Source organism: Sminthopsis crassicaudata, chromosome 2 (assembly GCF_048593235.1).
Source record: "Sminthopsis crassicaudata isolate SCR6 chromosome 2, ASM4859323v1, whole genome shotgun sequence".
NCBI lineage: Eukaryota > Metazoa > Chordata > Mammalia > Dasyuromorphia > Dasyuridae > Sminthopsis > Sminthopsis crassicaudata.
Window position 1 is genome coordinate 510,296,156 of NC_133618.1, and position 14,692 is coordinate 510,310,847.

At 41.4% G+C, this 14,692-nt stretch overlaps 1 protein-coding gene across 2 annotated transcripts; it reads left to right on the forward strand.

Moving 5' to 3' along the window:
* The first annotated feature begins 376 nt into the window (after positions 1-376).
* SOHLH1 (spermatogenesis and oogenesis specific basic helix-loop-helix 1) lies at positions 377-11,034 on the forward strand. 2 transcript variants are annotated; one of them, XM_074294128.1, is made up of 8 exons: positions 377-543; positions 1,119-1,206; positions 2,563-2,710; positions 3,037-3,140; positions 4,145-4,260; positions 7,180-7,417; positions 8,048-8,127; positions 10,303-11,034. In XM_074294128.1, exons 1-8 carry the CDS (start codon positions 450-452, stop codon positions 10,557-10,559), a joined length of 1,125 nt encoding a protein of 374 aa, XP_074150229.1. In that variant the 5' UTR covers positions 377-449; the 3' UTR covers positions 10,560-11,034. The 2 variants fall into 2 exon arrangements, with proteins under 2 accessions (XP_074150229.1, XP_074150227.1); XM_074294126.1 differs by having other exon boundaries at positions 379-529; positions 1,119-1,250.
* Positions 11,035-14,692: the final 3,658 nt, after the last annotated feature.

A 14,692-nucleotide genomic window follows, 5' to 3' on the forward strand; every position in this document is an offset into this window, starting at 1 on the left:
CTATAGGTCGAGAGCCCCAGACCTCCCTCAACATACCGATTGCCCCCTTTTTCTTCCCCCTCACTTCACTCGCGATTTGATTTTGCTTTTTTCTCCAAGAAGACGCTCCCCTTCCCACGCACCCCCACAGTCTCTGCCCCAGGCCTGCGTCCCCGGTACCCTGGCCCCTCCTCAACTTTCTACTAGCCTATTAAAAAACCTGGAGACTTGCCTCCCGGGACCACGCGGAAGGCTCCGGCCGCGGGCCACGTGTCCGCAGCCGGCCGGGGAGTGGGCAGGGGCCTGTGGCGTGCGTGGAGAGGGGGAGCACGTGGTGCGCGTGGGGATGGGAGACTGCGTTGCTCGCGCGGGGGGAGGGCCGTGTTTCTCACTGCGGTCCGGGGAGGAGAGGGCCGCGTGGGACGAGGGAGAGGAGATATAGGACGGCTGGGCCGTAGCTAGCTTGAGCCATGGACTCCTGGGACCCGGACTCCAGCCAAGGGCCTTTCGGCCCGGGAGAGCCCAGGGACCCCTCCTCTGCTGGGCACAGGTGTGGAAGCAAAGGTGGAGGGAAGCTTCAGCTCCTGGGATAAGGATAGGGAAGCAGCACGGGGATTTCGCCCCTCTCCCATTCCTCCGCCCAAGCAGAGCTCTGCCCTTTGGCTCGACCCCCAACATCTGTTGCCCCCCAAGCTCCCGCTTGCTTAGCCTGCAGGGCGGCCATTCCAGATAGCGAGCCTTCTCCCAGATACTGTTACCTCAGTGCCCTGTCCCTAACCTCAGATAGCTAGCTGCTAGTGCTCACCCCCGACCCCCATTCTTCCTCCCTCAGTGCACTTGGGGAAGGGGCGGGAAGGTGGCAGGATGGGTAGGCACGGGAAACAGGGCGGGGTGGGGGAGAGGAAGTGAAGGGAGGGTTTACATAGAGCCTGGGAGAGGAGGAGGTCACTCTGGACGCTTGAGGTGATTAATCTACGGCCATCGCCTCACACCAAAAAGCTACAGACTTACCCTATTTGGGGGTCTGGCTGTTAGCCTCCCGGGGCTCCATAGCCTAACTCGGGGTCTAAGCGGGCAGTTTTAATGGCGCTGTTTGTGTTTTTCCCTTTCCTCTTCTTCTCCCTGGCTCCTCTTCCCAGCTCCCCGCGGGCCAGGGTCTGCGCCTCAGAGGGCGCGGGGGGCTCCGGAGCGGCCCCGGAGATGGCGGAGGCGTTCACTGTTGCCCAGGTACAGATCCGAAAGCAGAATGCTATCACTGAGAGAGAAAGAAGGTGAGGGCTCGCCCTTGTGCAGGGGGAGGGCCAGAGAACAGCCTTGGGTCAATTTATCAGTCATCCCCGCCAGGTCCCTTAGGGAGGAGAAAATATAGAAATTCTACTCTTTGACTGTGTCTTAAGCAGACAGGAGAACGGATTTTTATCTTCTTTGCCAAAAGGATTAGCTCACAGATTAGGAGACACCAGGGATTTCAAAAAGTCTCCGCAATCCTGGACTTGAAGATGAGGAGGATGAGTGGGTGGTGCTCTATTAACGGGACCGCTAGCACCCAGAGGCACCGAGACGTCGGCGCTCCCCGCCTTCTTTGTCCTGGTCCTACCTCCCACACATAACTGTTCGCTGGTGGCTTTGCCTCAGTTTTTTTCAAACTGTAGAATGGCAGTCAATTGATAATTTTAACTTTCTTCCACCAGTTTTAGAATTGACAAATGGTTAAAGTCCTTGAAATTTTTTCCTGAAGTAATCACTTGTTGGGTCTGAATGGCTACGTCTGGGTATTTGGAAATTCTGGTGTTTAAAGAAGCCTCGTAGGAGTGTCCTAGAGGATTCCTTGACTATCTTGGAGAAGGGAGGGAATCTACCCTTTTTATTGACTACATAGTTCCCCTATTAATTACATAATAGCGAATTAGGACTCATGGTGTAGAAGATAGTAAACTAGCCTAAAGGAGACCTCCATTAAATCCTGGCACTAATATATCGGCTATAGGACCCTGAGCAAGTCATCTAACATCTTCATGCTCCTGGGCAACTCACTGGGATGACAGGTTACAAAACAGTTACTTATCTTCAGTGATTGAGGGAATTTGCTCCAAGGGAACTCCCAATACTGAGGAAATCATAGGTCTAGACCAGGGGTCCTCAAACTACAGCCTGTGGGCCAGATGCGGCCTTAAGCGGCCCACGGGTTATAGCAAATGGGCCAAGGGGCGGAGACAGAGTGTGAGTTTTTGTTTATACTATAGTCCGGCCTCCCACAGTCTGAGGTGAACTGGGCCTCTGTTTAAAAAGTTTGAGGACCTCAGATCTAGACTAACCAATCCCCAAAATACAAGGTTAGGGTGTTTAATTTGTGGTCAAGGTTAAGGAGTCATTCTTTGGACATGTAATGGAGCTAACTGACTCAGACCCACAAAACTAAAACAGCATCATACCCTGTAGGACCAAGTGAACTGAGCACTATCAAGTTATAAATATTCGTATTTCCATTTGTATGTCTCAGTTATTTGCCCAGAGGAATGAGACTCAAACACGGATTATTTCTTTATATGGGGATGGGGATGCTTGTGCTTGGGTATAAAACAGGAAACGGATCTCTGTAAGTTGTGAGCGGCTCCGGATCCTGCTGCCCAAGTTTGAAGGTCGTCGAGAGGACATGGCCTCCATCCTGGAGATGGCTGTTCAGTATCTAAAGCTTGCTCGGACTCTTGTGCCCACAGAAGAACAGAGCACCGTGAGTTTATAATTGCTGTGTGATGTGTCCCAATATGGGGAGCTAGGCCTCTCTGCATCAGGAGAGGAATGATGTGTTTTTAGGGTTTGAATCTTCAGTCCTGATTATTAAATTACAATTTATCATCATGGCTGATGCCCAGGGACCAACACATCATTTCTTTCAAATTGCAGAATGTTTCCACTTTCCCTCTGTGTGGAAATCTTCCTGTAGATTCTGCATATATTCCAAAAAGACTTCATTTCAGAGGATCTTGCTGTTTCCTACTCCCATTGCCAAGGTCCTGCTGGGGGTGTTGGCTCTGTGCATGAATGTTTAAATTACAGATTCTCGCTCCTTCGGAGGAGGTATGTCAGAAGTGGCAGAAGAATGTGTTGATTCCAAATACCAGAAAGCAGATTCCAGAGATGAGAACCTTTGATACATCCAGGTTAATATTTCAGCATTTAATAACGTTTTTCTTTGTTTCCTTCCTCCCTCCCCCTTCCCCTCATTCCAGGATAATGTAACTTATTTAAAAGAATGGGGACTGGACAGGTGATTTCAATGGTTATGATAAATGTCTCTACCAAAAGCAGGTTGGTGCCTTTTCTGCAATTTATAGGGTTAGTTGTCTGAGGAGCTAAGAGGTGAATTGACTTGCTTAGTCACCTATTAATATGTATCAGAGGCAGGACTTCAACCCAGGTCTTCCTGCTTTGAGGCTATATCCATTATGTCATCATGCCTTTCAACACATTTATAAAGCTGATGAAATTCCAATGCACTATTATGCCTTTTCAGATTAATTTGTAATATAGTGGAAAGGACTCTAGATTGGGAGCCAGAAGCCTTAGCCTTGCACATGTACTTACTTTTGTGACTTGAAAATTTTACTTTTACCTACATCCACTCTTTTGAGAGATTTGAAGATAGTTTGTTAAGTACAAATTACTAAATAAATCTTTCACAAAGTTCTCTTTGAATCCCTTGCCTGTATAGGGAGGTGATTCTGGTTTTTCATGTTTTATGTCAACCAACTGAAAAGCATGACCTTCTAGTCTGAAGATTCTTTGAATGTGGAGTCTTTTGTTCAAAGACCAGCTTAGCTAGAAGTAGAGAGGCTTATGACCATGTGAACATAAGCTATGTTTTGTATTTTAGACAGCTCTTGCTGTGTGTAGTGGAGGAGGAATTGGAAATGATTGGATCATTTCTACAGGCTGTAATGTAATTTCAAGTTTGGGCCCCTTTACATGGCTAGGGATGTGGATAAGAGGGGGACCATGTGGTAGAAAACACCACATATGTACTGAATGTACCTATGTTAGCTGTAGAGCTTTTTTCTAGACTCCATACTGTGGTCTGTTCTTCACAGTTCTAGGCAAATTGGAAATTCTGTTAGAAAATTTATTTTGGATCAGTCATAAATTTAGAGTATCTTTCATTGGTCAGACAAAGGGGATCACTAGGTTGCCCGGCCACTGCTGTGGAAACTCGTAAACCAGCACTGACGTTGGGTGAGCCTGTGGATAAAGCCTTGGAAGGCACATATTCTGTTTTTGAAAAAGGTAAGTCAGGAGCTAAGTCTATGGGAAACCTTTTCCTTTCAACTGCTTCCTCCTTCCATTATCTTCACTCTCTCTCTCATTTTATTCTTTTTGTCTACTTCCTTCTTTCCTATAGCCTACAAACCTGCCCATGTCTCTCCATTCTCAAAAAAACTGTGCCTTGATCTGAACTAGCTATTGTCCCATATCTCTTCTTCCTTTTTTGGCTAAATTCTTTCAAAAGTTCATCCATAATTGATGCCTCTACTTCCTTTTGGCACATGACCTGTGCGGTGGCTAGAAATTCAATGCCCATTCTCTACTGACCATGAAGATATATTCTAATAGAGCTGGTTATAAAGTAAACCTGATTATCCCCCCAATTGCCTTCAAGTTGCTACTATGTTCCCAATATAAATCCTTCAATAGATTGACCTGAATATCTTGGACCAGGGAAAATTAAAACAAAGCCTAGGTCTGGAGCTTTTGGGGCATTGAAAACACAGGGGTTTTTTGTTTGTTTATTTATAGTACTAATCTTATTCTGTGTTCTCCTTTCTATACTTTCACGTAGATTTTTAAAAATATAGATACCTATCAACTTCCCTATCAAAAGTAGGAAAATCTTCCCGGGTTCCTCTTTTTTGTTTAAGCTTTTATGGATTCACTGTACTTTACATCTGCCATTCAGTCTGGAACCAGATACCCTCTTGTTTCTCCTCTCCCCATATTAATTGTACAATACATAAGATTATTGTACAATGTTAATATACAATATAATATTAATTATATCCCCAGTACTTCACCCAGTGCTTGGCCCATAGAAATTGCTTAATAAATGTTTATTGAATAATTGGATTGTAGTGTCTTTTCTGGCAGACTGCTCCCTCCATCATCTTCACTTTCTCATTTCATTCTTTCTTTGTCTACTTCCTTCTTTCTTATAGCCTACAAACCTGCCTATGTCTCCCCATTCTCAAAAAACTGTTCCTTGATCTGAACTACCTATTGTCTGTATTCTCTGTTGTCCCATATTTCTTCTTCCTTTTGTGACTAAATTCTTTCAAAAGTCCCTCTGTAGCTGATGCCTCTACTTCCTTTTCTCACATTCTCTTTTTAACTCTAGTCTGGCTTGTAGCCACATCCATTTTTCAACAAAACTGCTCTTTTCAGAGTTAAGTGATCTCTTAAGTGCTAAACTTAATGGTCTTTTTTCAATCCTCTTCCTTCTTGATCTCTCTCTTTAGCCTTTGACAATGTGGAACATCTTTTCCTTGATACTTCAGTCTCTAGGTTTCTATTGCACTATTCTATCCTAGTTCTTCCTCCATCTGACCATTCTTTCTCAGGTTGGATCTTCATCCAAGTGATTGTTCCACAGATTTTTTTCCCCTGAGGCAATTGGGGTCGTGACTTGCTCAGGGTCACATAGCCAGGAAGTGTTAAATGTCTGAGGTCAAATTTGAACTCAGGTCTTCCTGACTTCAGGGCTGGAGCTCTAACCACTTCAATACCTAGCTGTCTCAATTCCCCAGATCTTTTCTGGTCCATCTTGTGTCTCCCTTTATAATGTTTCAGTTGGTTATCTTATTAACCCCCATAGCTTCAATTATTATCATCTCTTTGCTGATGATTTTTAGTGATGATTTTTCCCCATCCATAACTCTACTCTCACATTTCCAATTCTTTAGTGGACATCTGGAAATGGTTGCCCTATAGACATATTAAATTCAATCTGTTTAAAAGTGAGCTTAGTATCTTTCTCTTTTAAAGCCTCTTCCCCCATCCTCTCAGTCACCTAGCCATGAAGCCCAGGTATTATTCTTAATTTCTCAAACCTTTATTTCTCCTCAATAGCTAATCTGTTGCCAAGTCCTGTTAATTTTACCTTGATAATATATTTGCAGGACTAGCCAGCTGGTTCAATAAATAGAGTGCCAGGCCTGGACTTAGACTCATTTTCCTAAGTTTAAGTCCAATCCCAGACACTTCTTAGCAATGTGACCTTATCCTACTTGCCTCAGTTTCCTCATGTGTAAAATGAGTTGGAGAAGGAAATGGCCAAACACTCCATTGTCTTTGCTAAGAAAATTCTTAATGGGGTTACAAAGTGTTGGACATGATTGAAATGAATGAGGAACAATAAATATATTTGCTCTGATACTGTCATCACTCTGTGAAGGCCCTTATCACCTCATTCCTGAATTATAGCAGTAGCCTTATGCTTGGTTTTCCTGCCTTACCTCTCCCTACTTAAATAAACCATCTTTGATTTAGCTATCCAATGAATCTTTCTAAATAGGAAATTTAACCAAGTCATCCCCGCCCTGGTCAGTGAATTCTAATAACTCCCTATTGCCTCAAGAATCAGACATAAATTCAGATATAAACTCTCTGCCTTTTTGTCCTCACAACCTGATCCCCTCAGGTAGTAAGCTCTGAGGATTTAGCATAGCCAGGCATCTGCAAGACCATCTAGTTGGGCCTGAGAGGATGAGGTGAATGGCTGATCCCTGGTCATACCATCAGGGTGAAGAGTGTGTATTCCAACTCCCATCCTCTGACTACAGATCTGATATCCAGGTGCCCCTCCCTATTTCCCCCTGTATGTATGATATCAGGCTCAACTGAAGGTTTCTTATAGCTGCTGACTAGTTTTGTTCTTTTGGTTCCTCCCAGGTGCAGAGTATAATAAGGCTTTGATGACTTGCATTTGGGAATCTTGTTGGGTTGAAGCTTTGTGATGTAGGGGCAAGTCTCTTAAATTTTCTGACTCTCACAGAAACAAAGACCATGAAGGGATTTGATATATTTCCTGTCAGGACAGGATTTTTTCCTGGGGCCTGAGCTCAGTGGAAAGTGGGTCTCTGACTCAAAGGGGTATCCAGAGAATCGAGGCTATTCTCTTATGTGGTATTGACTGTGATGTTTTTTGGAAAGGCCTTTCAGATTCAGCCCCGCTGCCTCAGGATCTGAATCTCTCTGATATTCCTGTTCGCTCCTGTGGAACAAACCCTTCTCTGCCATGGCCTTTGCTCTTGCCACCAGCCTTTCCTTTAGAGACCTCAACAGGAGGGAAATGGCCGAGTCTGGCAGGGCTTTGTCCTGGGGAAGCCGTGTCTCAAGCGCAGCTACTGAAGAACACACATGAGCCTTCCGATGTCCTGCTGGATACCAGGTACAAACACCTGTGTATTTATCCCTGCATGTGTAGTTACATACTTCCAAGCAAATCTTCATTTAGCTTTATACCTATTTCCTGGTCACCTAAATTCTTGGACAAGTTTTGCTTGGGCATAGTGCAGGAATGTAAAACGTCACATTATGCATACAAATGGTAAATAGAGTACGGATAATCCAAAATACTAAATAGTAAAGTTTAATTTTTCTGTAGATGGGTGTTTTTTTTTTTTTAACAGTTTTCCTTTCCTAATTATCTTTTTGCTTTGCCTGATATAAAAATTAGTTTGCATTCTCTGAGCACACAGCAGCTGGGACGTGGGAAGGGCTGTAGGGGGAATGTTTTGGATGATAAGTCAGCCAAGGATTAAAAAAAAATCATGGATAATTTAGAAAATGGATGTAATATTCAAATAATAGAGAACTATTATTATAGTCTTTCTTTCTTTCTTTCTTTTTCTTGCAAGTAATATTCTGCCTTCTGATTTGTCTACTCTTCATCTTCCTTTCGTTTCTTTTGACTGGAAAATTTAATTCCCCTTCAAAAAGGACAGCCCAAATGTATCTGTGTTGTTAATGAATAAAAATTCACAAATGGATTCTTTTTGTTTTTTGATCATAATTTCAGATCAGTGTCAGAATCTGAAGTAGAAGATGAGATGCCTTTTCTGCTGGGTGCTCACACTGACCGATGGCTTGGAGAGCAAGGTGGGACATCTCTGAGGGTTGTTTAGACAAGGATTTGCCATGGTACACTGGGAAAGAAAGGAGAATCTGAGCTTTTCCCGTATGGAGAACTTGGTTCTCACTTCTAGCATCTGTCCAAAGCAGAGAAGGGCCCTGAGGTTTGGGTGGAGGGAAGTCTGTGTATGTATGCATGTGTTGGGTGAGTGTAATTCCAGAGACAAAATCAGAAGATTTGAATTCTAGCTTTGGGCTGCTAAGATCTAAGGAAAATCTTTGTCTTTTTTAGAGCGTCAATCTCCTAGAAAGTAGAAATAATGGATTATTTAAAGATCGTCGTGAATATTCATGAGATAAATCTGTTATATTTGCATGCATATGTCCTGAAAGTTCTCTGTATTTATTAGGGTGTGGAGGTGACTTGAGATTTAGAATTCTAGGGCACTAGAACACAAGTTTCTGCCAAATTGGACAGACTCCTAAAGATGGGGTTAGCATCTGGTGTCTTATCTGGAGACCAGTCTTCCTCCATGGAACCTGACTTTTCACATGGCCCCGGCCACAAGGTGATGATTGTTTTTTAATTATTATTATTTTATTTTTTTGGTCATAGCAACTCACGAAAAATAATCCAGGAATAGTGAGAGATTTATATTAGTGGAGGGAGTATCGCACTGATGAAATCATAGATGTTTGGACATTTTCACATATCTGGTCCAAGAAACAAGAACCTATTGTGTTCAAGGCAGTGTGCTGTTCACTAGGGAGAGGAAGAGGGTCTGATCCTGATTCTATTAAAGTAGGGATCTTCTAGATAAGGAAGCTCCATCCACCAACACAGGTTGGTACCTTCTCTGCAACTTAGTTTCAGTGAGTAGCCTAGAGCAATGGTAAGTCACTCAGACCAGGACCAGTAAACTGGATTCAGGATCCAGGCTATCACATATTACCTTTAAAAACCTTACTTAATAGGGGTGCTAGATGGCACAGTGGGTAGAGCACCAGCCCTGAAGTTAGGAGCACCCAATTTCAAATCTGGCCTCAGACACTTAACACTTCCTAACTATGTGATCCTGGGCAAGTAACTTAACTCCAATTGCCTCATCAAGAAACAAAATCATCAACAAAAAACCTTACATAATAACATTATATGTTCTATTATATTTTAATTTGTTTTAAAAGTTTCCCAGTTGCATTAATTGAGAATCAGTGATAATTCAGGAATATTTTTGGATTTATGTTTGACACTTCTAGCCTGTAGTACTAAAAGGTTAAATCACTTGCCCAAGTAGGTCTAAGGTAGGAGTTGAACCATGATTTTTCTGGCTTTGAGTCTCTTTCTATTTACTATATTAGGCTGACTCTCTGCACTAGTAATAAAAAGACAGTTCTTATCTATAAGGAGGACCAGTAGGTGCTGCAGAAAATAAAGAGTGGGTTGGTTATCAGAAAAATCTTCCTGAGTTAAAATCTGTCTTTGGACACTTAATAGCAGTGAGAATCTGTCACTTAACCCTTCCTTCCTCAGTTTTCTCATTTATAAAATGAGCTGGAGGAGGAAATGACATATCACCCCAGTATCTTTGTCAAAACCCCAAAATGGTGTTCCAAAGAGTTGGACATTATTAGGACAACTGAATACACACACACACACACACACACACACACACACACACACACACATACATCTTTAAGGAACCTGCCTATAACTTGTAAACAGTTAAGTATATGAGTAATAATCTGAGGAGGAAGCCAGTGGACTAACATCTTGGACTTAGGAAATAATAGCCTGCATTTGTATAGCATTGTAATTTTTGAAAATCTCTATATTTGCATAATCTCATTTGATCCTTACAACAGTCTTTATGAATGAGAAAATTCATGCTAAGAAGTTATGACTTGTCTAGGGTAACTCAACAAAAAAATCCTTCCCATGGAAGATGGTCCATGAGCTGAGCCTTGGATAAAGCTTAGGGCTGTAGGCAAGAAAGGTATGCACTGCAAAGTGATGGTGCACTTGAAGCCAAGTGACTTTGCTGTCATCACACCAAAATCTAGTAGTGGAGCGAGGTCTAGAACCCAAGCCTCCTAATTTAACACTCTTTCCTTTACACCGCACTGCCTTCTGGCTGTTGGGGGTTTTGATTTGGAAGAGATTTCTTTTCATAATTCACTAATCCCTGCTTCCATTTGATCCAGGATCCCAGGATGCCAAAGGCAGTGGAACCCAAAACTGTTCCATAACGACCTCGCTCACGCTGGATGCCAAGACTGGTTCCCAAGATGAGCTCCTTGCCAAATCAGACCTTGAGTTCCTGCCAGAACCCGAGTCCTGCCTCCCAGAGTCTCAGAGAAGCATCTTGGACCATTTGGAATTTGATTCAACATCTGTGGCCCTAACTCCCCAGGAAGAAGTAGATAGCATATTTCCTTATCTCTTTCCCTATGAGTTATGAGCTGTATAATTTCTGAGCCTTGAAGGAATCACTGCTAAGTAGGTTGAGGGTGGGAGGAGACAGAAAAATAGAGATTTTGAAGCAGCACAGAAAAGAATATACATCTGGGCACTTTATTTTGGGTTTGGGTTGCAGCTGCAGCCTAATTTGAGAGAGGGAGGGAGGGCCATGGGGAGTGAAAACTGAATATTAAAGAGAAGAAGCAATTTTCTTGGAGGAAGCAAAACTTTTGTAACTTTTGCATAATTGATACAATTCAGTATGTGGATCAGAGTGGAAGCTTAATCAGGCAATTCTGATGGAGTTAGATGAAAGTCATCTAATCTTATTTTGTTCCTGTGAAAGTCGTTTCACCATTAAATCTACAAATAACTCTGATTCTTGGTCTTCTGGGGGAAGGGTTGATGGTTTTCTCTGTACTGTTTTGTTGGGTACATGACCCAGAGTAAGAATGATAAAAAATAACTCCTGCAAATAGACTTTTCTGATGGTGGTCTCATTTCTTTTCCTCTCAATATTTCTGTGAAGAAATTGAGGGCAGGGATTATTAAAATCTCTTGCTGGGGAAAAACTAATTACTATAAAAATTAAATGAGGTCTGAAAATTCAAAGCAGAACTAACCCATATCCCAACTTCCAGCCCAAAGTACTCTAGATTAACTTAGTATGTCATCTTGACAGTCTACCATCATGGATTCATTGACCAGTTCTCTATATTGAAGAGGCAAATGGGATATATTGCCATCTGCCTGTATCTACTTGGCCATTGTCCTTGTTTCCTGCTCCGAGTTATCCTTGTTGTTCTGGTGAATGGGCCCAGCCTTCCCAGTAACCATGTCTTACAGAGACAGAGATGTCCTGACTAAGTGGATGTTCTGAGTCTTGAAGCTTTGTTGAAAGCTTGTATGGGGACGGAGAGCCAGACGTGTCTCTGGGACTCTAATCCGTCTGGCTCTGCCTAATGCTTTGTCCAGAACTCTAGGTAGTTTGTTCTCTCACTCCTGAATCCTGTGTCATTCTAATGTGATAAACACTGAGAATTGTTTTTTGAGCCTGTTCTCAGGCCTATTCTGCCTTTTGGTTTGACCTGGATGGACTTTGGATGATCCCATTATACCACCAGGACAAGAGCTTTCACAGTGGTTTTTAGTCTATCTTTTCAATGAAGTATCTAAACTTACGTAATTGTATAGCACCATAGATAAAAGAAACCTCAGGGGTTATCTAATCTAATTTCTGATATATGAGCTTGATTCAACCTCTATGGTTGAATTATGAACCAGCCTCTATGATAGCATTCCCAACATGACTAAACTAATCTCTACTTAGCTCTAAGGAACCAGTAAAGAAACTTCTAAAAGACATTCAGGGTCAAGATAGAAAGCTTGTGATATGAAGGTTAGTAGATCTGGGGAGATGTTACCCAAAGATAATATCTGCCTCATTTATACGTTAGAGAAGCAAGGGATGATGGATTAATAAAAATAAGAAAAAGTTGCTGAACTCTTTAGAACTTGAGATTCAGACAAGTTTTGTACCATGGACCCCTTTGGAGATTTGTGAAGCCTATGGATGACTTCCTAGAATGTTATTAAATACACATAGTAAAACATATAGGGTTATAAAAAAAAACCAGAGAGTTCTTGAGACTAGTTAAGACCCAATTTCCTAATGACTTGTACATCCTTTAATAGCTGATCATAGTTGCCTATAATTTGAAGAAAAGAAAATAACTCTGAATGAGTCTAAGAATTCCAAAGTTGATGAAATAGCCATGCCTCCAACGCTGTGTGGACACAGGTACTTGTAGCTTTTTTTGTGCTCTAGGCTTATTTAAGGCATATTTAACTTAAGAGTTAAGAAGTGAAAGTGATAGTAACTAAACTCTGGGAATGGTGAAATAGAGATTGTAGTTGGAAAAAAAAATCTCAGATAGAGAATGAGCATTAGTTTGGTGTAAGGCTTAGCACGAGTGGTAAAGCCATTGTGCCTTGGCTCAGTGTTGAGCCTTGAAGTGAAAAGGAACTGTATGTTGGAGTCTGAGTCCTGGATCAGTCATAGTATTGGGATCCATGGAAAATCCCCATTAAGATTTCATCCATATGGCAAATTCTGAGTTCTCTGTAATTTTTGCACAGGGATAGAAAGATGCTAGAGGTGGAGTACTGTAATGTCTGGGTTAGCTATCTGGAGGATCTCAGAATCAGCCTGGAATGTCTCTATTTCCAGTCCTCTCAGCCTTTAAATACCTCAGTATGATTACATCATTACAGACTTTTTTCTGTCTTTTTGTCTGGATCTTCGTCAACATGATATCTGTTAGCTGTTGGTGTCCCCTAAGACTCTGACTGGACCCTTTTTCTCTGCTCCTTCTATGTTAATTTACCTGACGATCTCATTAGCTCTCCTGGTTTTGATTTTCTCTATTCAAATGATTTTCAGATCTACTTGTTCAGCCCTAATCTTTCTCCTGACTTCTAGTCTTGAATTTCCAACTGCCCATTGGAATCTCAAACTGGATGTCCCATTGACATATTTAACTCAACATGTCCCAAATTGAACTCAGCATCTTTCCCCCCAAATCTACTCATCTTTTTTTCTCAATTGTATTTTATTTTTCCAAATTACATGGCAAGATAGGTGTCACATTCATTTTTGTAAGATTTTGAATTCCCCCCCCCTTTTTTCCCTCCCCTCCTTCCTCCCCAAGACAGCAAGTAATCTGATATAAATTATATACGTACAATCATTTTAAACCTATTACCTTATTAGTTATGTTGCAAAAGAAAAGTCAGAACAAAAGGGAAAAGCCACAACAAACAAGGTGAAAATAGTATGCTTCAGTCTGCATTTGGTATCCATATTTCTCTCTCTGTATGTGGATGACATTTTCTATCCCAAGTCTATTGGAATTGTCTTGGATCATTGCATTTCTGAGAAGAGGTAAGTCTCTATAAGTCTATTATCACATAATCTTGATGTTACTGTATACCATGTTCCCCTGCTTTTGCTCACTTCACTCAGCATCAACTCATATAAATCTAAAATCAGCCAGCTCATCATTTATTATAGAACAATAATATTCCATTACATTAATATGCTACAACTTTTTCAGCCATTTCCCAATTAGTGTTCATCCCTTCAACTTCTACTTCTTTGCCACTACAAAAAGAGCTGCTACAAATATTTTTGCACATGTGGGTCCTTTTCCCTCCTTTATGATTTCTTTGAGATACAGACCCAGTAATGGTATTGCTGGGTCAAAAGGTAGGCACAGTTTTATAGTCCTTTGGATTACATTAAATTAAAAATATTTTGCACAAATAAAACCAACACAAACAAGATTAAAAGGGAAGTACAAAGCAGGGGAAAATGTTTATAGCTAGTGTTTCTGTTAAAGGCCTCATTTCTAAAATATATAAAGAGCTGTGTCAAATTTATAAGAATACAAGTCATTCCCCAGTTGACAAATAATCAAAGGATATGAACAATTTTCAGATAATGAAATTAAAGCCATTTATAATTATAAAAAATGCTCTAATCACAACTGACTAGAGAAATGTGAATTAAGACAGCTCTGAGGTGTACCACCTCATGTCCCTCAAATTGGCTAAGATGACAGGAAAAGATAATGACAAATGTTGGAGGGGATGTGGGAAAACTGGGACATTAATGCATTGTTGGTGGAATTGTGAAATGGTCTAACCATTCCTCAGAGCAATTTGGAACTATGCCAAAGGACTATAAAACTATGGGATGAAATTATGGATTGTTTCTATGATTTATTGTGTGACATTCTTTAGGACTAGATTTTTAAATTTCCCATTGGTTTTTAGTATGTCATTTCCTGGCCCTTTTTAAATGTAATTCTTATTGCATCATGGTCTGAAAAAGAAGTATTTACTATTTCTCCCTGTCTGCATTTAATTGTGAGGATTTTATTTACGTGGTCAGTTTTTGTGTAGGTGCCATGTACTGCTGAAAAAAATGTGTATTCCTTTCTGTCCCTATTAAGTTTTCTCCAGAGTCTTATCATATCTAAGTTTTCTAGGATTCTGTTAACCTCCCTAGTTTCTTTTTTGTTTATTTTGTGGTTAGATTTAATTCTGAGAGGGGAGGTTGAGGTCCTCCCC